Source organism: Heliangelus exortis, chromosome Z (assembly GCF_036169615.1).
Source record: "Heliangelus exortis chromosome Z, bHelExo1.hap1, whole genome shotgun sequence".
In the NCBI taxonomy this organism is placed as follows: Eukaryota; Metazoa; Chordata; class Aves; order Apodiformes; family Trochilidae; genus Heliangelus; species Heliangelus exortis.
In genome coordinates this window covers 45,268,237-45,294,544 of record NC_092454.1, presented here as the reverse complement: position 1 = coordinate 45,294,544, position 26,308 = coordinate 45,268,237, and the positions used below count along the sequence as shown (strand labels likewise).

The following is a 26,308-nucleotide window of genomic DNA, read 5'->3' as shown; positions in this document are numbered from 1 at the left end:
AAGCACTTTTTCATACACAAATAAAAAAAACCCCAAGGATTCCTTTTAAGATTAGCAAAGACAGCATTGAGGGACAGGGGAGGCCTGCTGAAGGCAAACACGTACTCATAGCTGATGTTTGTTTTGGAAAGAAGAGGCCATCTAGGCAGTCCCAGTAATATGTACTTTGAAAAGCTAATAGAAGGGGCTAAGATTTGAGTTACAATATCCATTGAATAAGAGTCACAAAAACCTACTGTTGCTGTTTTTTGAGCTCTTTCAAATTATCTTCTTCTGTTATTGTCGAGTTCATCTCTCCATAGCACACAGGGAATGAAGGGATGCTGTCAAATGGAAGCTGTAGATCCTTTTCTATTCAGTACTTGAGTAATGCAGTGTCATTGTTTGCCACTGTCTGCTAACTACTGCCAGCCCCTTAACATTTCAGAGAGACCAAGGCGTGCCTTAAGAAGGACATTGTTCAAAAATCATGAGCTGGCATATTTTTTAAATGTCATGCATAATTTCTATGCCTAAATTGCAGTTCAGAGGAGGAAGCTTAAAATGATGAAATGAGAGTTATGTTCTTCTATCAAATAAGTCTTGGAATTTTGAAGGTCCTGTATTCAAAACTACAGCTAGAGGAAGTTTCTGGACATTTAGATACACATCAGACACCTATTTCATTATACATATTATTTCATGTAGCTGTCATTTATGTATTTTATTTAAGAAGATTTTGTGTCCTTACCATACAGAAAATGAAGGAGGAAGCATTTTTCCCTCTTATAATTCTGAAGTTTCCACACAGGAGGGGAGGTTAACTTTTTTCCTTTGTATCTGGTTGTTTTCTGCATTTCTGCCACTATCTTACTTCATCCTTGCCTTAGATACTGTTAAAGGAAATCATTGCTTTTTAAACCACAGCTTTTTCAATAATCTGGTAACTACCACAGCTGTTTCTTTAATCTGATAGTCTACCTTACATAATAACTGTCCTTTCTGATCAAAAATGACATTCTTAACATCAATAAATTCTTAAGATTTTCTGACAGAAAATGTTTTCTGGGACATGCAATCAATTACAGAGTGTGCTTGTCAATATTTTTTCAGAGAAATAAATCAAGAATCCTACCAAGATAACATACTAAAAATAATCTTCTCCTTGAGCTAGGATGCATTTCTGTGTTTTATTATTTGTTCTAATAAGCAATAGCATTTCTTGTCTGAAAATTTTATCATTAAATGAGCCTGCATTTTCTCTTAAAGTGTTACATTTTGCCTTCCGTCTTCCCTGAAGAATTCTATCTTCAGGCTTTTACAGCATTTAAACATTATTTTAATAGAATAACGTCTCCTTGATTTTAATATTTTTCTGTTATCTCATATAAGTAAATCAATTAATGCTCTCCAGTTCACTTCTGATCCCCATCTCTGACCTGCTTCTCACTCCCACAAATAACTAAACAGTCTAAAGTCAAGAATCAAAAATTAAATTAACATATATGCTTAGATATGTTTCAAGATTTGTTTAAAAAGTGCTGATGTTATCATTCCTGCAATACTTGTTATTTATGTAATGCTGCTACTTATTCTATCTATAGATAGGTAAAATAATGAAGAAGCAATTTTTTTATACATGTAAATGGTTAAATACATTATGACTATGCTTAGAATATTATTTCCAGGTAAACTTGAAAATGCTGTAGAAAACATCATTGGTTTTTACTATCTGAGGTGACCTCAACTAAATCCTGCAAATGAGTATGTCAGGCAGAGCTCTGACATGCAGAGATTTAGTGCGGTGCCTCCAGAAATGGCACAGAATATTTGTACTTGGTTTGCCCTTAGTTTGCAGGAGCAGAGAGTTTTAAAAATTCTAAATCCCAGAAAGTGGTCCAGGGAAGAGGCACAATAGGGACTAGAGTCTAAACAAAAACAGAAGTGTTTAGGTTTGGGGTGGGTTTTCCCTCTTCCCAAAAAGCAATGACTTTGCTATTCATGCTCAGATTCTAAATGGAACTAATGCTGTTCTTAGTTCTCTCTTTGAAATTAGTCCCAAAAATTCTTTATCTGTAGCATTTTCCAGATTTTCGTAGACACATTTTAGGGTTATTATGCTCATTGAAGAAATTACTGCCTTTGAAGGTTTGAAAAGCTGTACTAGTAAATCAGCTAATATCTTTAGCATATGTTATGAAGTATTTTCAGGGTGCTTTTTGAATATTTCTAATAAAAAATACTTTATACTTAGTATTTACCACTCTAGTTGCCCCTTGCAGCAGCAGCCCATTATAAGAAAACTTTAACTGTTCAGATACAGACAAAATTCACAGTTACTCACTTTTGCATGAACAAAGGCACACATCTCTATAAGTTAATGAATAGACAGTCAGAATCATAAGGAAAAAGTGCTTTCCTTGTGTTATTAGGAAGCTCTTGTTTTGATAACTTTCCTTGTGAAAAATTAAGTGGAAGGCTTTTGGTGGTACACTGGTTGCAAGCTAGTATGTAACAGCTGTTTGCATCATATAAACTTCAGACATTTTGCTAAGTTGCATTCTTTTTTTTTTTTTTTTTTTTTTTTTTTTGTTATTGATGTAGAATTTTTGCATGATTGAACAACCATGCTACTCTTCTAGTTTCCATAACTAGATTTGGGGAATTAAAAGTGAGAAATTAAAAAAAATACTGTTACTGATATAATATCTAAATAGCTGATGAATAGGGATCCATGTAGTCTGAATTTTTAAATCGAAAGTTCTCTACAGTATTGGCTAAGAAGTTACTCACACTACTGTAAACAACTCTGATGAGCACTCCATATGCATTTAGTTGCTGTATCCTGTTCAGAAAATATTAAGTAGTTACTAATTACATAGAATCACACTGAAACCCAGCACTTAAAAATCCCGTAATTTAAAACAGTCCAAGAGATAGTCCGAGTTCATCACATTTCACCTCTTCAATCAAATTCCACAAATTTCTCTTCAAACAGAATTTACAAGTATTGCTAATTTTGTGCTAATTGTCTAATACAGAATAGTTAGAGGGAAAGAGTTGTAAAAAATATTTTTTGGTGCTGTAATTTGTTATTCTTCAGATACCATTTGTTTTCCTCATAAAATGCAGAAGGTTTGTACATAAAAATAATTTATGTGATCGTGATGGGAAGAAACAGTTTTGCATTTGAAGATAATGTGTTGGGTGGTTGAACTATTATCAGCTCTTGTTTCAAAACTAATTTCTGTGGAGTAAGCTTGTCTTTTAAAATTAAATTTTCTTTTTAATTCTTCCATTTTTCAAGAAGCCTAAGGCATGTGAGAAGGCCATCACAGTTGGGCAGACAGTCATTACAAAACACAGGAATACACGATACTATAGTTGCAGAGTCGTAGGAGTGACATCTCAGCTTTTCTATGAAGTCATGTTTGATGACGGCTCTTTCAGTCTGGATACTTTTCCTGAAGACATTGTAGTAAGTACCCTCTCAGATACCCATTTCTTGCTGATTTGTTTTTCATTTTTTTGAGGGGTTTTGTTGTTGGTTGTTTGGGGTTTGTTGTTTTTTTCCTTGTTGTTGTTGTTGGTGGTGGTTTTTTTGTTGGTTTCTTTTTTAATTATTTCTTTTTATAATTAGACAGTTGGAACCTTTTGTATTAGTGCTTTTGACCTTGAGGAGATAACATTTTAATATTCAGCTTGTTACTTTTGCTGCTGACAATGATTATTTTCTAATTGGCTTCCAAACCTTGGTTGTTCTAATTAGTCTTTGCCATTTGACCAAATGAATAAAAGTAATCTTACAAAGTCTTTTAATTAAATAAGAAATATGTATTTAATAAAAGATATGAGAGAGGGAATTCCGTATATCCTTATCTGTCTCTCAGAGATAACTTGCAAAAACTCCTTGCTGAATAGAAAAATCCTGCTATAATGGGAAGAATAGCTCTCAAGAATCTGTTCTAACAACTTGTTTACACCTCCTGATATTTAGTTTGTGAGATTACATTATTAATGATAAGAATCGTCAGGGAGAAGCATGGGTACTTTATTGCATTTTCAAAAAGCAATTGAGATTTTGATTTCCCTTATGCACTTATATAAACTACAGTGTTTTTCAGAACTGTTAAGGACCACATCGTACACTTAGATAGCATGTATGAACAAAGTTGAGAACAGTTGAGAATAGATTCTGTTTCCCTACACATTTGCAATGAATATATTGGCTTTTAACCTTTAGTGTGCTCATAAGGTGTTAACTTGACAGTTTTCTCACAGTATGACTGTAATCCTTGTTTGCCTTCATGCTTCTCTGAGGTTTTTTTGTGCTGAAATTATATTTTTGATGTAGCTCCTGCTTACAGTCTCTAAAGCCTAGTCATCAGTGAACACTGGTATGCAAAAGAGCCATTTGTAGCAAGACCACTTTCCACTGAGCCACAAAACCACTGATGCACTGAGCCACTGCAAACCATACATGATTTGCAGCTCACGGGGCACAGCCTGTTTTCTGCAGGCCTTATGTTTTCCTGGAAGTAGCATTAGCTGACAGATCAGTGGAAATGATACTGATTTCTTAGAATCTTCTTAGTTACTGAAATGTCTGACACTTTTGAAAATACAGTATTTGAAAGGGTACATTTCAGCTCAGTGTATGGGATTTGAGCTGTTTACCTCTCTCTGCTTTTAATAAGAGACAGTCAGCAAATCCCTGCAAAATGTCTTTGAAAATTTACCCTTTAATTCGAAACACTCCGAAAGGCTCTATTATTGATCAAGACAATCTGGTTTGGGGTGATCAAAATGTTCAGCAATATGGCTGTGTTTTTATTAGAAATCCCTTTTCTGTGTAAGCCAGCATCAAGGATCTGGTAAGGCATGGATGAGAAACTGCATGCCACTGTATGGGGGTAGTTTCTTCTGGAGCTAAGAACAAATATCAGGTCTGGATATGCCTTAGTTCTTCTCAGATAGTGAATGAACATCATATAATTGTTTGATGGAAACACCAAACGAATTTCACTTCCTTAAAGAAATCTTGTTGTGTTTTCGTTAGATAATATACCTGCAGGAGTTACTGGAAGGGAAAAAAAATGTTTTTTCTTCTGCCTGAACTAAAACTTGCTAATCCATGCAATGTGCGTATCAGGTGTTAGTGCCTCTGGGAGGACTTATTCATCAAATCTTGTGTGAAAGCAATATTGCTGCCTGTTGAAGAACTTATTTTTCTAATCTGTTTTCACTTTTCAACTAGCTTACAAAGATAGCAAGAGCTTTCTGATATTCCTGTATGTCCTGAATCCACTACATAATTTCAGCTCAGCTCACAGTAGACCAGAATTCCAATGTTCCAACACAGTGATTTATTTGTAAGGAGAAAGACAGGAAGCAGGGAAATTCCAGTCTTGAAGTTTTGTGAAATTCTGCGTGCAAGCATTCATTGACTACTAAAGCAGAGTGTAGATTGTTCTTATACATATTTGCTTGGTTTGTGTTAGCATTTGCTAAATATATCAGGGTTTGGGATTTTTAAGCATAGATGTTAGATACAGGCATAGTTGTATAGGTTTTTTTATTTCAAGCTATTGCTTGAATACTATAACTGATTTCTGTCTTGTCAGAATTTCTTAGAATAATAACTTTGTAACTACACTGTTTAAACCTCTTAGGTAGTTTGTCGATATGCTAACCAGTCAGCTTTCTCTTAGCCCCGTGGGTGTAAGAGGGTGCAAAGAAGTATAAAGGTACAATTATTTGTGGGAAGAAACCACAGGACAACTTCCTCTAAGTCATGGAAAAACTGCAGTGATGGGGATAATACTCGGTATCTTAAAGCTGGTGACAGCTCTAGTGATTAGTTTAACAATGCATGCACACAAGTGAGGAGTTCATATGCTGCAGTCCAGAGTAACTGCTACTGATAGCATGTATGTGTGCTACTTGGCTCTTTTTGAAGTATTAATGTGTTGTAACTTGTCACACTGCCTCTTTCTCAGCACCAGGAGGAGCACGGTCCTGCTCAGTTAGGGGAGTGTCCCAAAGTTCCATTGTTTGGGTTTTTTTGTTTGTTAGTACCTGATGGACATCTCTCAACCAACATATCTTAGCAGTTTGCAAGAAATGAATTTGCTGGGTATTTAGCTAGGAATTCTATTTGTTTCTCTCTATATTGAGCTTGTCAATAATGCCTTAACAACAAGTACAATGTAAAGAGATAGACATATATATGTAACTTGAAGTTAGAGCTAAGGATGATTTTTTTTTTCCACCATTATCTTGCTAAAATGCCATCTAAACAGGGCAGTCTTGGCTCTGCAAGAAAGGGGCAGAAAGGTCCCACCAAGTTATAATGATGGAAGGAGGAGAGGTAGAAAAAAAATAATTTCAGAGCTAATCATACTTTGAGTCTGTGGGGAGGTCTGATTACAGGGTAACTGAGGAAACTGCTCTGTAAACAGCAGGCATTCTTCCAGGCCGCTTGCCTTGGTAACTACCTTGGTCCTCCAGTGACCAGTTTACACAGAATTTTTTGCTGTTGTGCTTTCATCTTGTGGTAATAAAGCAAACTAGGTGAAGAAAAATGAGTCTACTTACTCTTGCTGACATGACATACCCACATTGTGTTTTAATTTGCTGTTAAGTAAACTGGAGAAGTTAAAGCTGATCTATCTGTTGTCATGCCCACAAGCCAAAGTGGGTTTATTAAAATCTATAAATTGAATGCTACCCTAAATGGTAATGTAGCTTATGGAATGCTGTTATAAATGTTCCTTACAAGCAAGAGCATCTTAAGAGTTGAAGAAGTGAAATGTGTCTGGAAGGACTCCTGGGTACAATATTAATTTTTTTAGTTTGCAACAAACACATCATGATAACTCTGTGAGGTCCTGATGAAATCCAGAAAGTCTACTCCTGAAAAGGTGCTTAGGTTAAGACATTCAGACTGTAGTTGTGAAAAGCAGGAGGAAGGAATTATTTTTGCATGTGTCAAGTTGATCCCTCCAACAAGTTGCTTGCTTTTGTTTGTGTATCAGTTTTTTGAAGTGGGTTCCACCTTACCTGAAAAAAAAGAATCAGCTATGAAAAAGACTCCACCAGTGGATTTTTTAACATACTAAAAGTGACACTTGAAATCTATTCAGTTCTAATCTACTTCAGAACTGTGAACTGTGCTTGCAGATATGTAAGTTTCTTCTTTTGGTAGTAGACCCAAGAGAGCCTTCAGTGTGAAGAGAACAGAGAAGGTTAAGCTCTATCTTTCTGTGTCTATCAGCATTGGCAGGGGAGGGATGGCCAGGGTTATTGATAACTCTAACAGTCGAAGTACTCTACTAAAATTGTCACAAAGACTACAACTTACAGTGTGCACTTAATTTTTTTCTTTCTTTGTAACAAAATGGAGCACATTTTAATTGCCAGTATTTGAAGAAAAACCTGTTGGTGTGATGGCGATCTGAGATCTGAGAAGCTTATAACACACACAAAACCCCAAAACAAACAAAAACCCCACAAAACCAAAACAAAACAGATCTCAGCCAGGACCTTCTTTTCATTCCTCTACCTCTACCCTTCCCTGCAAATGCTTACTTTACACCTCTACAAAATTACAAAATGAACGCTTTAACATTTCATCACCCACACTATAGTGTGTACACATATATACTGTGTGCATAGGCTTGCCAATTATTCTGTCTTTCTTGATAACTGTCAATTCACTAAGCTACTGAATGGTCTTTCCTGGCCTAGATACCTTGTAGGCAATTGGAGCTTTGCATAGGCATTTATAATTCTAGAAGTTGCTCAAGATGAGGTAAACTAATTGAGGTAAAATACAGGCAGAAGAGTCAGGCTGAATACAGATTGTCCCAAGGATAGTATTATTAGACTAATGAGAGACAGAACAGATTTACTTCATCTTCCTTTGGGATGTAGAACAAATGGGATTTAGCTGTATGATTCTTCAAAAATTATTTCCTCCACAGGCTAGCTAAAGGGAACATCAGTTTAAAACTGTAATGTGCCGTTACCGTAGAATCACAGAAGCACAGAATTGTTCTGGTTGGAAAAGACTTTTAAGATCATCAAGTCCAACAATTAACCTAACTCTGCTGAGTCTGATGCTAACCCGTGTCCATAAGCACCACATCTACACAACTTTAGAACACCACCAGGGGTTGGTGATTCAAATACCACCCTGGGCAGCATACTCCAGTGTTTAATAACCCTTTCAGTGAAGAATTTTCTTCTAATATCTAATTTAAACCTCCTTTGGCACAACTTGAAACAATTTCCTCTAGTCCTGTGGCTTGTAACTAGGAGGAAGAAACAAACCTGCACATCACTACAACCTCCCTTCAGGTATTTGTAGAGAGCTACAAGGCTCAGCCTACTTTACTTCAGATTGAACAACCCCATTTACCTCAGATGCTCCTCACAGGACTGGTTCTCTAGACCCCTTCACCATCTTTCTTGCCCTCCTCTGGATTTGCTCCAGCACCTCAATGACTTTCCTGTAGAGAGGCCCAGAACTGAACGCAGCACTGGAGGTGCAGCCTCACCAGTGCCAAGTATAGGGGGACAGTCATTTCCCTACTCCTGATGGCCACACTCTTCCTGACAGAAGCCAGGATGCTGTAGGTGTCCTTGGCCATTGGGGCACACTGCTGCCTCATGTTCATCTAGCTGTTGACCAGCACCCCCAGGTCCTTTTCATCTGTGCCAGCTTTTCAGCCACTCCTCCCCCAGCCTGTAGTGTTGGATGAAGTTGTGACCCAAGTGCAGGACCTGGCACTTGGCTTTGTTGCATCTTTTACAAATGGCCTTGGCCCATCGATCCATACTATCTACATTCCTCTGTAGAGCCTTCCTACCCTCAGGCAGATCAATCCTCCCTCCCAACTTGGTGTCTTCTACAGACTTGGTGTCTTCAATCCCCTCATCCAGATTGTTGGTAAAGATATCAAACAACACTGACCTCAATACTGAACCATGGGAAACACCACTTGGGACTGCTGGATTTAACTCTGTTCACCGCAGCTCTTTGGTCCTGGCTATCCAGTAAGTTTTTTAACCACTGAAGAGAACACCAGTCCTGGCCGTGTGTACCCACTTTCTCCATGAGAATGCTGTGAGAAACAGGGTTTATGTGGGGCTTTTTGAATGTGCAGGGTAGGACAGGTGGCGTTCTGGGGGGCCATGAGTGTTAATGCTTCAGATATAGCTTCAAGAATCAAGCCTTTTTTTTTCACAGGAGATTCTTCCTAATAACTTTATCTAGACTACTGACTTTCACTGGTGCAAAAAGTATGTATCTGCTTATGTCTATGTGGACACTTGATCAGCTTCTCAGTTACTATATATGTTAATACTTTTATTAATAATTTTGAAAAAACATACTGATTGAACTATGTACATTCTGAAATACTGGGCTAGCATGTAAGTCTCTAGAGTCCATTAATGTCCAGTTGGATATATAAAAATCAAAAGATTCTATTCTAGTACTTCTAGCCCAGCTTTCTGAAGGATGCTGTATTTTTTAGCAAATTTTTTCTAAAAAATGTAACTTCCTCCATCATCCTTGTCTGGCATTATAAATTATTGAACTAGTTTCCACAATTCTTTCCTAAAGGTTTCTCTTCTGTATGCCTTTCTCTCTTTATCTCTTCTGACAACTGTTTTCTGCTTGTCTATCTGTTTGAATCAAAACTTTTAATAGTAGTGTTTACCTGCCTGCTTTTATCTGTGAAAGATCCATTATTCCTCTGACAGCCAATAATACCTTATTGTTCTGTTTTATTATACTGACATGTAAATCTGTAAGGAAATCAGGATTATTGAATTGTCTTTCTTTCTGGGTGATCTTTAGATACTTTGGATGCACTCCAGTGATCTCCATCATTACTGATTGCTGAAAATGTGAAATAGAAAACCAAGCAATACATTTCTCAAAAAGAGGATAGATCATATTTGGTATAAACATAGGAAAAAAATCCTCAGAACCAGTTGTTAAATGTGGGAAAAGAGACCTAATGATTTATAATAGGTTCAGCAACCTTTTTTTTTGTATTTCTTAGTCGAAACAGCATTGAGTCTCTGAGTTGAATAATAGACTGCTCATGTTGGGCTGGCACAATTTTTTTTGTCAGCATTATAAATTATTATGTTGAAATAAAACTTTTAAAAAGCAAAGACTAAGTTCTAAGGCTTTGGACTAGAGATTTTATCCCATTCTTGAAGCAGCAGAGCATCAAAAGATGCAATAGTCTGATTCTAATGTAAACTTTCTTGTATGATACCATAATTGGTGTGAGTTACTTTCGTTTTACTCCATTATGGAGAACAGAACTTATTTTTCTGTCGTTCTTGCTTTTTCTTTGTTTATTGTTGCAGTAGAAAGACAGTCATCTTAATAGATAAGCATACAAAAATGAATGTAGGAAAGACTGAAGGCTTTAGGCTTCAAATATGACTATTATCTTTACTTGGTTTCCTGTGTATAATGTTCTTTCCACTTTATAATGGAATATTTTATAGATCTTTATCAATAATGATTTTAGATTAGGTGAAGGTAATGCTTCCACAGCTCAGGAAGAGAAACCGAATGGGAGAGAATCCATTACTTTGCATGCTACAGTAAGTTGGCTGACTTTGTAGTGAAGCAGGTGAGAGACAGAAATGTATTTCAGTGTTTCCTGTGTTTGCAAAATGAGTTTGTGTTCGTGTCTGGGACCACAATGGAAACAGCTGTGGTGAATATGAGGAGCACGGTGAAGTCACTGGAACCGCACAGGAATCATTCATATGAGGTGAGATGACTGGGAGCAGGGGAGGTACATTATTTCCTCTCCTACCTATTTTTCTGAGCTAACCCAGGAATTCTAGGATTTTCAGATCTGGTGATTTACCATATTTGCTTTGTGTTTCAGGTGTAGTTTATTTCCAGGCTTGCCATGTGTTTTGGGGATAGGGAGCAGGGGAAGAAGGAAAATCTTCCTTCACATCTGTCAGGACCTGAGCCAGGAGCAGGAGCAGAACATTTGCTCCTCTTTGTAGTCATTGGTCTGCAACTGATTTACTGAGAACTATAAATATTTTGGCCTTCACTAATGTAAAGGTAGGCAGGATATGAGTTAGTACTGTAGGATCCAGAGTCTTCTCTAATATGAGCATGAGCAAGGGTGCTCCTCTGCACCAAAGAAGCCTTGTATTTCAGTGAGGCAGAGTGAATCAGACATCCTGGTCTCTTTGCAAACTTCAGCTTCCTACTGCTGACACTGAATTTTGTCCCATGAGAGCATACTGTACTCCCAATTACAGCTTTCTCTGAGTCCTCTGTACTGCACCTTACTGTGATGCCCAGTGCTATCCTGGACATCCTAAGCTACATTCTGCAATTTGGGTTTGAATCATGGTCTTTGGAGCAATTCTGCATCTGCCAATTAGTATTACACATGCATTTGTGCTATTAATACTAAACTGTAAGGCAATGCAATAGTTGAACTAGGAACTTTCTAAGCTGAATGGAAAGTAAAACATTTTTAGATGTATTCAGGAATCCAATTTATCTTCCAGTTTCCCTTTGGTGAAAGCATATATTCCCTTTGTAAAGAAGATTCAGTATCATTTTAAGGACAGCACATAATACATAAATTCTAAGTGTTTTCATACTGTGCATTATGTGATCCAAGGCTAATTTTTTTGAATTACAGTAACTATTCTGTTAATCTGGTGATTTCACTGAATGTCTACAAATTCAAAACCTGAATTGCACTCCTGGGAATCAGGCCTGCTCTTTCAAATGCTAATGCACTGTGTAAATTGCTGTTCCTGTTTAGATAAAATTCTGACTGTATCAAATTAGCTGTCACTCTCCTTTTCATTCAGGTTGTTCTGAAATGTATGACACCTACTTCTGTGTCCCTAAAAATTTGTGTTAACTGCCACAGACTGTCAACTCCCAGAAGAAAAACACAGTTATTCAGTCTGTTCAGATCAGTGGTTGTTTTCAATTTCCACAATTTGTTTCACCACTCCTGCTTTAATGGTGTTGGTTGATACATTCATTGTTTGCAGCTGCAGTGTGCAATTTGTTGTTATGGCAAGATTTTCTAAATCAGAGGTGTTAGTTGTGATCACATTCATCATGCTCCTTGAAACAATCACTGGTAAGCATGACCGGGAATCTCAATCACCAGCACTCAGGCTGAAAGTTAATGTTAGCTGCAGTAACGTAGGGAGAGGACTTCCATTAAGTGCCTTTTTGGGATGGCCTTGGGGACATTGCAGCTTTGTCCTCAGGACTATTCAGAGCTACCTTTTCCATTCTGCCATGGGAGCCTTTTTCCTCTCCTGGGTCTGTATGGCAAGAGCTAACTCTTCCTGACAGCATGGTCACCCCGTGCACTAAGGTTCTGCACTTCTTCCCTTTCAAGCCATCATTAGCTTAGGTTCTTGTCAGTACAGAGAGCACTGCTGCATGGTAAGAATCACAGTAGCAGTGCAGTAGGACAGTGAATTTAACTCAGGTCCTAATTTAAGGGGAAAATTTATAAATTACTGCTGCAGTTCAAGTGGAGTCAGTGGGAACCATTTGTATGCAAAACTCCAATAATCAAGCCTGGATTTTTGCTACTTTTTCATGATTAGAGTTCAAGAACTAGAAATCTACTTGAAATGTTATAAATGAAAATCAGATGTAGTTAGTGTGTTTTGCCTGTGCTGTGTGAAGTGATTGTTATTTTGTCATTAATACAGAATGCTATAAATTGAAATGAATGTGCTATGAATTGAATTTGCTGTGAAATGAATTTCAGTCCTTCCAAAATACAAGGATAGAGGTGTTTGGGGTTTTTTGGAGGCCATGAATTAATTCTAGGTTAATTTTCAGAAGCCATGGAATTTCTGGGATAAAAGCCCAGATCAGTTGATATTATGGCTAGCTCTATGCAAACTGAGCAAAGTCTGAGTCGTTCTTTCAGATTTAAGCAATGCAGGGCATGACAGAAAATGGCTGGTTTCTATTTCACAGTTTGATTTTAACAAGATACATAAATTTACAAGCAAACACAAGAGGAGTGATATTAACGAGTATTTAGAGATGCAGCATACGGAGGTTTATTGCAGTTACAGGGTCTGATTTAGCTCTGGTTCATCTTTTTAGTATCTGTTTTTCTTTGATCTTTGAAACCTCAGGGGTAGTGTATCAGTTTTCGGTCTGACAGGAGGAGGATTACAATATTGTGCCATGGCTCCTGTGTGTCAGTGATGGAACAATACAGAAAGGATTGATATCTGCAGGCACATTGCATGGCTGAAGCTAGGCTGCTGTTTACCTCTGCTTTTTGCCATTCCTTCTTGCCAGGTTGCATAATAACAGCATAGTGGGGTTCACAAGAACCCTGTGATACGTAAAGCTGCAGCAGCATAATGAAATGGATTCTTACACAGTCTTCCTGCAAGACTGCTGTTGATTGTTTGGAATGTGTCTTCCTAGAGGGTTTTGATGTCATATGGCACAAAAATAATGAGTAACTTCAAAGGGTGAGAACTATATTCAGCTAAACTAATTGTTACAAAGACTGCTTTTGAGCTAGCAATTACACTGTCTCTAAACTGGTAGTATCCCAGGAAGAATAATGCCAGTCAGACTCTGTGTATACTTATCCTATTCCTTTACCATTAAGTAAAAAAATTTACCTGTATTTCATTCTGATGCTGTGTTACAGAGCCATAAAGCAAAACCTGGATTAGAAGTATGTGCTAACTCCCAAAATCTGTTGCAAGAGCCATGCCTAACCACTTTAGCCCTCTATTGTTTATTATTTGACAAAAATTTGAATAAACAATGAAGCATTTTATGCTTTGTTTTGGAAACAAGGCAAATCGGCAAGTAAACCCCAGGAGTGCAGATTTTTTTTCTATATTCCATTGAGAAAAATTCTGTAATTTGAATCCAGGTTAAGCACACAAAAATATTCTGCCTTGAATACAGCGTGAACCAGAGCGATTTTGGCTAGCCTGTGATCTCAGTGCTGTGTCTGCCAGTAGACAGATACACACTCTGTTAATGTTGAGGAAAATAAAATGGGAGTTTCTGAGGCTGTTCATGGGATAGGGTTAGATGCCCTCATGAAGAAAGAGTCTGGTTATATGTGCTGTCTTGGCTAATGCTTGATGACAGTTTGACACTTCATGTTGTGGATTTTCTAGACACCCTCATTGGAAATGGGTAGAAGAATTGTAATTGGTATGGTGGATCTGAAAAATATTTCGCAAGTTCCAGAAGAATGAAGTTGCTCACAAAGGGAAGAGGTGACTCTAAAGGAAGAAGCATGTCTCTTTAAAAGATGACAGTTTATAAATGTAAACCTTAGGTTTATAAAAAAGTGCAGCTATAAGGGAAAGAATCGTGCTATTCAGATGGGTTAGTGGTGAATAAGAGTAAACTTCAAGAGTTCAAGCTGCTTGCAGACAATATACCCACTTAATACTGCATACCACAGTTTGATTCTTCTTCAGTATGTTTCCAAGGGTTTGGACTTTTTTATACACAGAAAAATAAAGCTCAATCTTCATGGTATTGTTACAGATACATGTGAATGTTTCAGGACCATGTTCAAGGAAGACGTGTCTCCTATTTATCAGCTGGAGAGAAGGATCTTCAGACGTGTTACTTACAGACTGCAAATGTTTTTCACCTTGCAATGTTCCATTATCCTCTTCCCTTTAAGCTCTCTCTAGGAACACAGCTATGAGACCTGAATTGAGCTTGTAAAATGCTTTGCCTTTCAGCAGTTATGGAAGGCACAGAATGTTTCAGGTTGGAAGAGACCTCCCAAGATCATCCAGTCCAGCGTTGGACCAACACCTACTAAGTGTTGGTATAAGTGTATGATCTAACTACTAAGCCATGTCTGTGAGGACCAGGTCCAAATGCCTTTTAAATACCTCCAGGGATGGTGACTCCACCACTGTCCTGAGCAGTCCATTTCAATGCCTGACAACCCTCTCCTTCTCCAAGGGTCAGTCAGACAGGATCTACCTTACGTAAACCTGTGCTGACTGGGCCTGATCACCTGGTACCATGTGATGGTACTCAAAATGACCTGCTCCATAACCTTTCCTGGCACCAAGGTCAAACTGACAGGTCTGTAGTTCCCCAGGTCATCCTTTCGGCCCTTCTTGTAGATGGACATTACATTTGCCAGTTTCCAATTTAGACCTCCCCAGTTTTCCAGGACTGTTGATAAATAATGGAGAGTGGCTTGGTGAGCACTTCTGCCAGCTCCTTTTGTACCTTCGGGTACCAGATCCCATCTGGTCCCATAGACTTGTGCACATCCATGTAGCACAACAGGGCACTGATCATTTCCTCCCATTCTGCTCCCCATCTTGGTCTTCCAATTAGTTTATAGGTCAATGTTTGATCTTTAAGAACCTTAACTGGAATCATATCCTTCCAAATCTGATTCTGTCCTTAGTTAATTTGGAATATGATTGGTGAAGAAGGGATCAATTAACTCTTTTAACTTGAAGTAGTGGTCATAAAGGTTAATATTGTATTTAATATCATAGCAACACTGGTCATTGTATCTCAAGCATTTATCTTAAAATAGGAAAATGCAGCCCATATGGCATCTTTTAAAGGAGGTATAAAGAAAACAGTAGTCAAATATTTTAAATTTTAGCTAGAAAACAATCACATGCAAATGTAAAAAAGCCAGTACTAGTATGTTCAAATCAGAGGGCACCTTCATCAGATTACCTGGCTCTTGTTAATTGTTTTAATGGTGTAATCAAAATACAGTAAAAATACAGGATGGTGATTAAAGGACTGGAGCATCATACGATGAGAAGGTGAGAGAGCTGGAACCATTCAGCCTAGAGAATAGACTGAGGGTAACCTTATCCAAGTTACATCTATATATCTGATGGGGGAATTAAAAAAGATGGAGCCACTCACTTCTCAGTGGTGCAGAGTGACACGATAAAAGGCAATGTGTACCAGGTGAAATACAGGAAAGTCCTTAACATGGAATTTTAATTAGCTTAAGAAAAGAGTTTGTAACTGTGGGCATGGTTGAATGCTTGGCTGGTTGCTAGTCTAGGGCTGGGCTAGGAGGTGGTGAAGTGTTCATCCTTGGAGATACTCAAACACAACTGGACATTTTACTGACAAGCCTATAAAACAGCTGGAATGTGAAACTGGACACTTAAGTGAATAGTCTTTTCAGTATAGATAAGCACAGGTTTGATTTTTTGTGTGAAGAAGAAAATATACTATGCAATTGTACTGGAAACTTGCATGGTTTACAAGCCAAAGGTAGGCTGAACCCACATTATGCTTGTGTATGAAGAATTATTGTATTTTTATGTCTGACTTTTCATTATTTGACTGAGAAAAGTAAGGTTGCATTTCTGCAATTTTGTCAACCAAAGAATTGATTCATTCCCCAGAAGAAATTATTTTTGCAGCAAAAGTAGAGTCTCTAGAATGGTTATGTAACACACAAATAAAAAGTAGGAACTCTGGCAGAAATCAGCAAAAGCTATTTAGTGCAGGTTTCCCAAACACTGTTCAGTCGACTAAGACATTGTTGTGATACATGAAGAATGGGATTGTTATTTGTCCAGGTTTTTTGCATGAGAACTCAAGTTTTCCGTATGAGCAATTCCATTAGCTCTCCCAGAGAAGCTATGAAATGCTTTTCTTGTGCAAAGTGCAAAGGGCTAGTTCTTTAAAAACTAATGTTTGGCTTGACATTGTTGATAGATGTATTGTTTTCAGGAAATTAACTATCTTCCATCATGCATTTTAAGTTTGATTCAAGACACTTAGCTAAGACTCCTTTTTTGCACATCAGTAATAAATAGGTAGAGGAAGAAGTATGATAATGACAGTAACCCTCTCATCAGTTATCACTGAGAAGAGAGCATTAACAGTACAGTCTCACTTGATTTATAGTCAGAACTAAGATGGTATTTGGCTATCCCTGATCCCTGAAAGACATCATTATTCCGCTGTTGGAAAGCAGGTAGTGGTCATCCTTTCAACTTTTCCTGTGCCTCTCCTGGGAATACTGGGAAGGGCAATACAGTAATGCCACCTGCTACCTCAAATATATGTTGAAGTTGAAGGAACAAATCTTTGTGTCTGGCACAGCAACCTTTGCAAGCATGCAGACATATGTCCCCTTGGCAGAGCACCTTAGGGATATCAGAGATAGCACTGTCATGCAGGAAAGTACATTTCTGTGAAAATCCAGCTTTTCACTTCTTTTCCCATGTGCTGAATCAAATTAATGGATTAAAATACGTGTTTTAAAACATTTTATAAAGCCTAGGTTTGGCTAGCATGATGTTATAACAAGATAATCTTCCACCAAGGATCACTATGGTGCATTTTTGCTCTTACGTTTTGAGTTCTTTGTCACGATGATTTTTGGCCTCCGTTGGATGTTGACTGCTGAACTCAAAAATACAGTATTTTTGTATATGATTCTATATAAACAGGAGACTTTTAAAACAGTAATAGTAATAGTACTGCAGCAATGTGAGATAATACCAGGTTCTGAAGGGCCTTTTCACTGAGTCCTTGTACCTGAGTCCTTGGCTGTATCTTTTCTCTTCCCCGTCTAGATCTCTTATCAGTGAGCCTAGGTAACATGGTGACACACCTAGGTCCTCTCACACCTAGGAGAATACCACTAGATTAGCAGTAATTTACATGACTTGTGATGCAGTCAGTACAATATATGGATGCCTTTGTTGGGGTGAGTATTTGGTAGAGGTAGCTTTCAAAGAACTGGGGAGCACAGACCTGACATGATCCTTTTCTGGTCCTTAGTGTATTTCCTCATGTTGACAGCTGTTGTTATGGGTGTGTGGTCTGTGTACTCTTCAAATAAGTCATTGAGTTCATAACAAGCCATATGGGGCAAAAGAAACTGCAACAAGGATATATTGCAACTAGCATAAACTGTGCTGCTCTGACATCCTCAACAAGTCAGGAGCAAAGTTTGGACAAAACAGAGAGAAAAACCTGTCTTGTATCTTCTGAAAACAAAACTAAACTAAACAAAATGCCTCCCTAGTTCTTATTTGCAAGCATTTGGATTCCTTCAGCGTTGCTCCATCAGCTAAGCAACGAATTCATTGGCATTCTCAGCATTTGTAGTTTGATCCATCAGGGGATGTTTCAGTCCACAGAGTTAGCATCTAGCAAAAATATGCTGTGGTTAACAAAACATGAGTTACTTGAATACGCAAAAGTCTTGCACATACACAATTGCACTTTAGTGATCTTTATTTTCAGGGTGTGATGGAAAATAATTTTGGAGGCAATGTATCACAGTTCTTGATAGCCATCTGATTTATGCATATGTTGCCTTGTCGGTGCAGCATCAAGCTGTAAAGAGAATGTTTCTTTGGTCACTATTTCATTTTCATGAACACTAAAAGTACCTTCTGTTAGCCCATTAGTAGGATTTTAAAACTTGAAGCGCACATGGTAATAAATCTCCTCCAATTAGCAAGCTGTAAAAAGCAGCTTACTGGGAATTTCAAAGTAAAGTGGCTCACTCACTGATTTAAGAATCCATCCTTCTTTGTAAATAGAGCAGAGATTGCCTAAGGCTGGGCCCACCTGCAGAGGGAGAGGTTGTCCAAGTGAAGTGGCCTGATGGAAAACTGTATGGTGCAAAGTATCTGGGAACAAACACAGCTCACATGTATCAGGTAGGTGTCTGTATTTATTACCACGTGCTTGTTTTTCAGATGTCTTTATTGCAACCTGCTCATTTGCTCTAGCACTGACATGGCCAGATGCACCTTCAAAGTTGCAGAAGGCTGGAGTGTGGACTTATATTATAAATGCTAATGTATTGAAAATAAGTGGCTATCTAAACCACTCACAAATACTATGTGCTCTTCGAGACCTGAAGTTCACCTTTTTGTATAAAACTGAGAAGATGGGTTATTTAGTAAGAACTTGGGTGAAAAGATAGAACTTAAGATTGAAAGACAACATTTGATATTTTCTCCAGGTTATTTATTTTTATTTGATGTCAAGTAATTGTAAAAGAAATGACATAGAATTAATTACTAGAGTGTGACTACAATGAACCTTAGGCATTTTGTAAAGGAGAGGACAGTAAAAAGAAGAGCATAAATAGTCCAACTTTCAATTATCTGAGGCACTTTTGAATGAATTAGCACATAATCTAAGGAGTGTTTTACCCTCAGCAAAGGCAAAAAGGAACTGAACAATGAAGACAAGGCTAAAAAGCTGACTTCTGATTTCAGAGACAAAATAATTGTTTTTTTATGTTCTTGCCTTTGAGAAAAATCAGTCAGCAGCTTTGAGTACTCAGTCACAATAATAATAGCACTTTTGAAAGAATGAGAATCCAGGTACATTTCATTAATATAGATATATAATAATTTCCACTTACGTAACTCGTTTCATATAAGGGCCTCACATTACTCTACAAGAATGGCAAGTTTACTATTATATCTATAGATAAATTAAGACACAGGGAGGCTAAATGCCTTGCTGCATTGACCTTCTCACTTTGCCAATGACTTGCAATCAAACTCAAGTCCTCAACTGCCTGATCCCTAGAACGTGTCTCTTTCCTTCTATTTAGCAGCTGCATTACATTGCAAAGGTAGAAAGTTCTTTATAAAATATGAAGATTATCGTTCTGTAATTACATTAATCTTCAAATGATTTAATCTTCTGAACAGCTGGTCTTACGAGGAATAGTGAGGTAGATTAGATGAATGTTGTTATCCTTCATAGGAAAGAATCTGACACAGTCAAACAGTCTTTGTCTTATTTTGGACCTCCTGGGCAGTCTCATGAAATCAGTTTCGTGTAAGGAAAGTGGGTTCAGTAAGGTTTGGAGTTCCTCAGCATAACAGCCTTAGGAGATTGCTGTAAACTGTCTTTTAACAATGCCTATCACAAGGGAAACAGCAAAGGTGAAAGATTATCTGGAGTGCAGATTGCACTACGTAGGACTTCATAGACAAACAAGTATTCCAGTCTGTAAAATGCAGAGGAGGCTGCCACAACATGGTTGTGGTTTACAGGAAGTCTCTTACAGGGTGGCTGCAAGACTAACTTCAGGACACATTAGCAGTTTTTCCTCTGGTCTTTATACACATCCAGGCTGATAGCTCCCAGGACCTATGCACACACATGCTCCATTCTTCTGGTTTGTGAGATCTCTGTTGCAGCTTTGAGAGTCTCTTACTGAATCCTTTGTGACTCCTTAGATGGTAGGACTAAAGGAGACACTGAAAAGGGCTCAATATTTTCGATGGAATAAGGCACATCTGTTCTACTTGGATAGATCTGTGGATTTTCCTCATATTATGAGATGCTTGTACTGAATGTGGCAGGACTTGCCTGTGCAGGAGCTGTGATGCAATGCACCAGAATTCATGTCATCCAGTTTGACATTCATGACTCAGAGTTATTACCTGCTAGATGAAGGTGGTGTTTAAGTGAAATTCTCAGTGCAATCTGTACTTGATTTTATTTATTCATTTATTTTATATTGCATTTCACTATTTATTCTTGAGTTTCGGGATGATTAAATTCTCTGTTCACCCCATTAGCTGCTTTCTAAAAATTACAGCTGACCCTTTCATTTATGATATCCTGATAAAATCTCATGGAGAGAATGACATTCTACAAAGGCACAGTACCGCAGCAGAAGTTCAAATTAAATAACTTGCTGGGTAAAAACAGTGATTTGAAATTTAGTATTTGCAGTATGCATTCATTTGGAGCTGTTAATGATGCTGGGTTTTTATTTGGCATGAATCATGATACTCCTGAAACTCTCAGAGGAGCTCTTGTTGTGTTTGCCTTTAACGGCACAGCAAATTTATCTCCAGTGTAGTATGCTGAATTATAGCTGAAGAACTTGCAATTACTCTATGTTGTAAATGTTCAATATATTTCATACTGCAAACATGCCAGATTCTGTGGTTTGATGCAGTTACTTGCTGCTGTACACTGCCCAAAGAAAAAGACTGTCCATTCAGGAAGTGGTTTTCTGATCTGATGGAGCTGGCAGAGTTAATTTTCTGCCCATTTCTTTCACCAGTGATTCAAAAAAACATTATTACCAACTGAATTATGCAAAACATATTGTGCAAATATACTGTGCAATAAGGAACAGGAATAGCATAAAGCCTGCTCCCTCATCCTAATGAAAAATACCTAAATTGCCATAATTTTATTATACATACTTAAGCCAAATTGATGTTTTAGTTCCTCTAACACACTAACAGACTTGGGGGGTTAGAAACAGGAACGGAGAGGAGCAAGGATGACTAATGTGACTTTGCTATCCATCTGTGCTCTGTGTATTTCAAATACATTGCAGATCTGCACATCCCTGTTACATTGCTGTAAAAACAAAATTACATTCAAAGAAGTTGTTAGTTCAAAGCACTGTATCCTGACTTTTGAGAATGGATTTACTATATGAGATTTTTCATCTTATCACAGTTAATCACAGAATCACCAAATTGCCATGACTGGAAAGGACCTCAAAGATCATGGCAAGCCTTTAATTTGAACCTACAAAATCCAGTCCATTTACAAATTCAATTAGGTGGTTTTTTTCAGTTTTATCTTTTACAGTACTTTTGATAAAGTTTTCTTGTTTATTTATTCTTCCATCCTAGGTCTGTTGTTATCATTTGTGTAGTCTCATTTAGTCTCATATTTCTCATATGGTCTCATAATTTTGTGGAATCTGCACTTCTTTTAAGTTTATACCAAACTTTGAAGTACAGTTTATGTGAGAATTGAAGCTACAGTCGTAGGTAATACCTGAAATTCAAAATTGGTAGAAGTATTGAAAAAAGTATATCAGCAGCTACTGAAAAGACTTTTAGCATTTAGCTTCACAGCCTCCGCATTTTGACATTCCCAACACCTAGTTACATTTCCTTTCTCATTTTCTTCTAGCAGGGTTCATGTTGGATTAAATCTAAACCTAAGCATGATAAAGCTTTTCATCTTCTGAACAGAGCATTTTAAAGAAATTCCATCAGATTCAATAAAATTGTGTTAACTGGTATTTCCTTAGTTGTCATTCATACTTTTTTCTTTTGACAGGGTCTTCCTCAACCTTGAAGCACAGGATGTTAAAATTATTTTTTTATTTATTAGAAGCAAATAAAAAATCTAGAGGCAAATGAAAATGATACCAAGATATTTTATGTCACTTCTACAAAATAATGTTGTCTGTTTTGTTACTGCATGGCTTTTCTAATCGAGTACATTTTACTATATTTAATGTGTTGCTTGTGAAGTCTCTTTGCTTAAATATTATTTTAAACTTATGAATGTGTTACATTTCTTAAGAAAGAATTAAATGTTTTATCCTAATTTTACCTTCCCAAAATAGAAAAATATTTGTATATAAATCTTCTATGTTTGCCCATATTTTTGTCTGCAGACAAACCCCAAAGCTTCCTGCAAGAGTTAAATTATTATTTGTTTTTATATTCACATTTTCTCACTTAGGTTGAGTTTGAAGATGGTTCTCAGATAGTAATGAAGAGAGAAGAGATATATACATTAGATGAAGAGCTTCCTAAAAGAGTAAAAGCACGTTTTGTGAGTATTTGCTGGTGATAAATTCCTAGTATATACATGCTGAAAATGCCAATAACACTATCCTTGGCTTTATTCTGTATTTTTTCTGTATTTTTCATTCAAAAATATTTTGTGTAGTCTGTATCAATAAGGCTAAATTGGCACAAAAAGTGCAAGTGTCCACTTGCTAGTAAGAAAAGTCAGTTGTTCTTCCAGTACAGGCAAATGCTGTTATCAAACATAATTCTTTTCTCCTGAAAGGGACATCTTGGAGGGACATCTTCTCTCATGTCATGAATTATCAAGTTAGTGAAATTTTAAATTGACAGACATCCTGCTATTTCATTATGTTTATAACATGTATAAACTTTCAAAAACTTTCCAAGTACTGAGAGCTTTGTGAATTTTAAAGCATTGAATTTCATAAAGATGCAATTAGCTTGTTCTAAGAAATAAAGTAGCTGTTGAGAACTTACAAGGTCACTGGTAAGACTCATTAGCATTTCACTAGGCTTTTGTTTAAAACTAAATCTTCACTATGTTATTTGAATTCCCTGCAGTTTCTAACAGCAACCACCGGTTAGGCATTTATATGTAAGTCATGTGAAAATGTGTGAGGTTCATAAAGAGCATAAGGTTTGAAAAGTAGAAGTTCTCCTGTATGGCTGTTGGAGGAAACAAGACGGCTTTTGTTACCTACAGAATTCTATACAATTCTATACATTTTCAGGGTGTGAAAATGTAGTCTATTCTATTCTATTCTATTCTATTCTATTCTATTCTATTCTATTCTATTCTATTCTATTCTATTCTATACAATTCTGTTAATGCTCAATTTTGGGCAATTCAATCCATTACCATTTTACTAAGGGTAAAAACACAAACACTTGTTTTTATGCTACACTTTTAAAAATCAAGCTTTTGTGGATCAAGATTTTTTTCTTATTTGACACCATTAGCTTCATAAGGGAGTTTAGTCATTGCTTTATCCTGGATGGATTCCTTTTTGCTGCTTTTTTTCTGTTGACTCCCAGCTGTTTTAAGTTTGCTGGCAGATGGCTGAACTTGGGACTCCAGTTCTTTCCAAACTGGGTGGTGTGCAGTTTTCTTGTCGGAGGTCCATGCCATCGTGCCTAGCACTTAAAATGTTTCTGAATTACACAAAGTGGTGGATAATACTTGGTACTGCCAGGATCGAACCTGCCCAACAGCTGTATCACTTCCATGTTGCAGTTTTTCACCTTCTATTAGAGTGTGACCTCTGGATAAAATCAAAACTTAACAACTGGTGTTTATGACAAGTTTCTAAGGAACTCCATGGGCCTACAGAATTAAATTATGAGTAGTACATGCGAAGTATGGAAAAATAAAAATTATACTTTAAGTCTGTTTATAAAACATATATTTAATATTTAGACTTTTTCCTGAAAATAGTTTAGCTCCATGGACCTGTAAGGTGATCTAGTGAAATGTATCTGAGTTTCCATGTAACCTTTCTGAAATCAGTCAGAATATGGTGCCTGGATGAAGCTGCATGTGTAATTAATGTCTTATTTTAGTCTACAGCTTCTGACATGAGATTTGAAGACATGTTTTCTGGAGAAGATATTATCCTGGGAGAGAAGAGGCAGAGAGTATTGAGTTCCCGCTTTAAGAACGAGTATGTGGGTGATTCAGGATGCCGCAACTTCTTGAAAAGCTCGTTCCAGAAGAAATGCCTGAAGGGGCTATAGAGGAAGCAAGAGCAAGACAGGGATGTTGATTAAAAGGCATGCAGCATTATTTGCAATTGCTTTTTGTTTTACAATTAGCTAATTCATAGACCAGCCTCGTAAGCTGAAGTATTTTGAGTTCTGATTTCTTCAGTTAATGTATTAAAGATTTTGTAATATTTTGCATTATGAAACTAAAGGGAAACCAAGTGAAAGTAAGACAGGTTACTCAGTGATATGCTGGAGAAACAGTCCTGCTTGCATTGAAATAAGAGTTAAAAGTCCCCTTGAATTAAGAGAGACGATTCCCATTCAGAATTTTAGTAAACAGATAATTTCTCTGGCTCTATTTTTCTGCAGACAGGAAAGGATGTTAAGTTCAATACAGTTTTTATAAAACATTTTTAAAACATGGAGATATGTACAGTAGTAAGACAAGAGCTGTACTTTATACAGTGATTTTGCATTTCTATGTAACTACTGCTTTCAGTAGGGCTTGATGTGGACTCAACTGTTGACTCAGATATTTTTGCCTTTTATGAAAGATATCTTACAGCAAGGATGTTTTGTATATTCTAAGAGGAAGATTTTGGCAGTTATTTTTGAACATGTTTTTCATAAGATCTATTAAAAATGGATATTTGTAAGATATAATTTTCTTTCGTTATGTGTATGAAAAATTGGAGTTTAAATATATATGCTTAACAGCCTAGTTTTGGATGAATATGTTATGGTCTTCTTTATAAAATAATATTCTATTAATGTAATGATGTTTTAACGTAACCAAACAAACCAATAAATACTGTTCTTCTACTTGAAGCATTTTGTCTGTTGATATGATTTTCAATCCTATTATTTTATACCTCTAGGGATGAAGAAACTTCACTATATGCAGTATGAATGTAGTTTACTTAACACAATATGCACGTAGACAGAAAGTGTCTTGGTATTAAAATGTGGACTTGATGAATACTGCAGTTTCATTTCTTTTCATTCTATTTTTCTTCAGTCTTTGGAATCCTGACCATTTTTAATATTTCCCAGAAAGCCGAAAGTCTGAATTTGTCTGAAAAACTTGGGTATGTGAAGCTAAAAAAGAGCTTTATCAAAATTACATCATCTGTTTCTTGTAAATTGGAACGTCAGCAAGATTTCTGGCTGTCTGGCACAGGAAAAAGAGCTCTTTCAAAATGCAATTTAAATCTAAGCACTGCTGTTTCTAGAGTTCTGCTTGTAAAATATCCTGCATATATAGACTCAGAGAAGTTTTCATTACAAACCCATTTTTTTATGTGCTGAGACACACAAAACTTTGTAGCCCTTGCATGATTATTCTAAATTTTCCAAGAAGACAGTTTAGTCATTTCATTTACTATGTGAGACCTCAATTGACAATTTAATTTTTCTGTGTTACATTAACTATTTTTTCTTTTACCATGAAATCAATCAGAACCCCTTTAGTCTAAGGAATTGCTTAGCTGTGACAATTACAATATCTTTCCAATTGACAACACTTGCTCTGCAGATAGTAGTGGGTTGTGGTGTGTACTGACTGGCATATTTCAGAATATTAGAGGATTTTCAGATAATGTAAAAGAAAAACAAAAGCTAGTGATACATGTGCAAAATGCAGGAGCCCTGCTGCCTTCTAGAGTTAAATGCAGCTGATAAGCTTATTCTGATGTTTAGCTTCAAAATACAGTTGTAGTATAAGAGTTTGGAACCATAAAGGTTCAAAGCAACTACAACTTTATTAGTTTGTCAAATACATATAAACATATGTGCATATATGGTCTGCAGGGGGAACCAGATAGTGGTAATGATGATGGCTCACGTAACTTGGGGATGCCACTGAGGCAAAGTGCCTTGCATCAAAACAACTTAAACTGAGACAGTAAGACAGGTCCTTGTCACAAGTGACTGACTCCTGAAGGCAGTGGAAGGTTCTATATGCAGGGCAAACCCACTTCTTACAGAAGTCGGCTGCCTC

At 36.9% G+C, this 26,308-nt stretch overlaps 1 protein-coding gene across 3 annotated transcripts in view; it reads left to right on the top strand.

The window, feature by feature from the left end:
* The window catches only part of KDM4C (lysine demethylase 4C), a 242,846-nt gene extending 217,709 nt beyond the window's left edge, over positions 1–25,137 (top strand). For all 3 annotated transcript variants that reach the window (XM_071732156.1, XM_071732155.1, XM_071732157.1), the window contains 4 exons: positions 3,287–3,457; positions 18,598–18,717; positions 22,535–22,627; positions 24,166–25,137. In XM_071732156.1, coding sequence (XP_071588257.1) covers positions 3,287–3,457; positions 18,598–18,717; positions 22,535–22,627; positions 24,166–24,339 — 558 coding nt within the window. In that variant the 3' untranslated portion in view covers positions 24,340–25,137. The remainder of the gene's footprint in view (positions 1–3,286; positions 3,458–18,597; positions 18,718–22,534; positions 22,628–24,165) is intronic.
* The last annotated feature ends 1,171 nt before the right edge of the window (positions 25,138–26,308 follow it).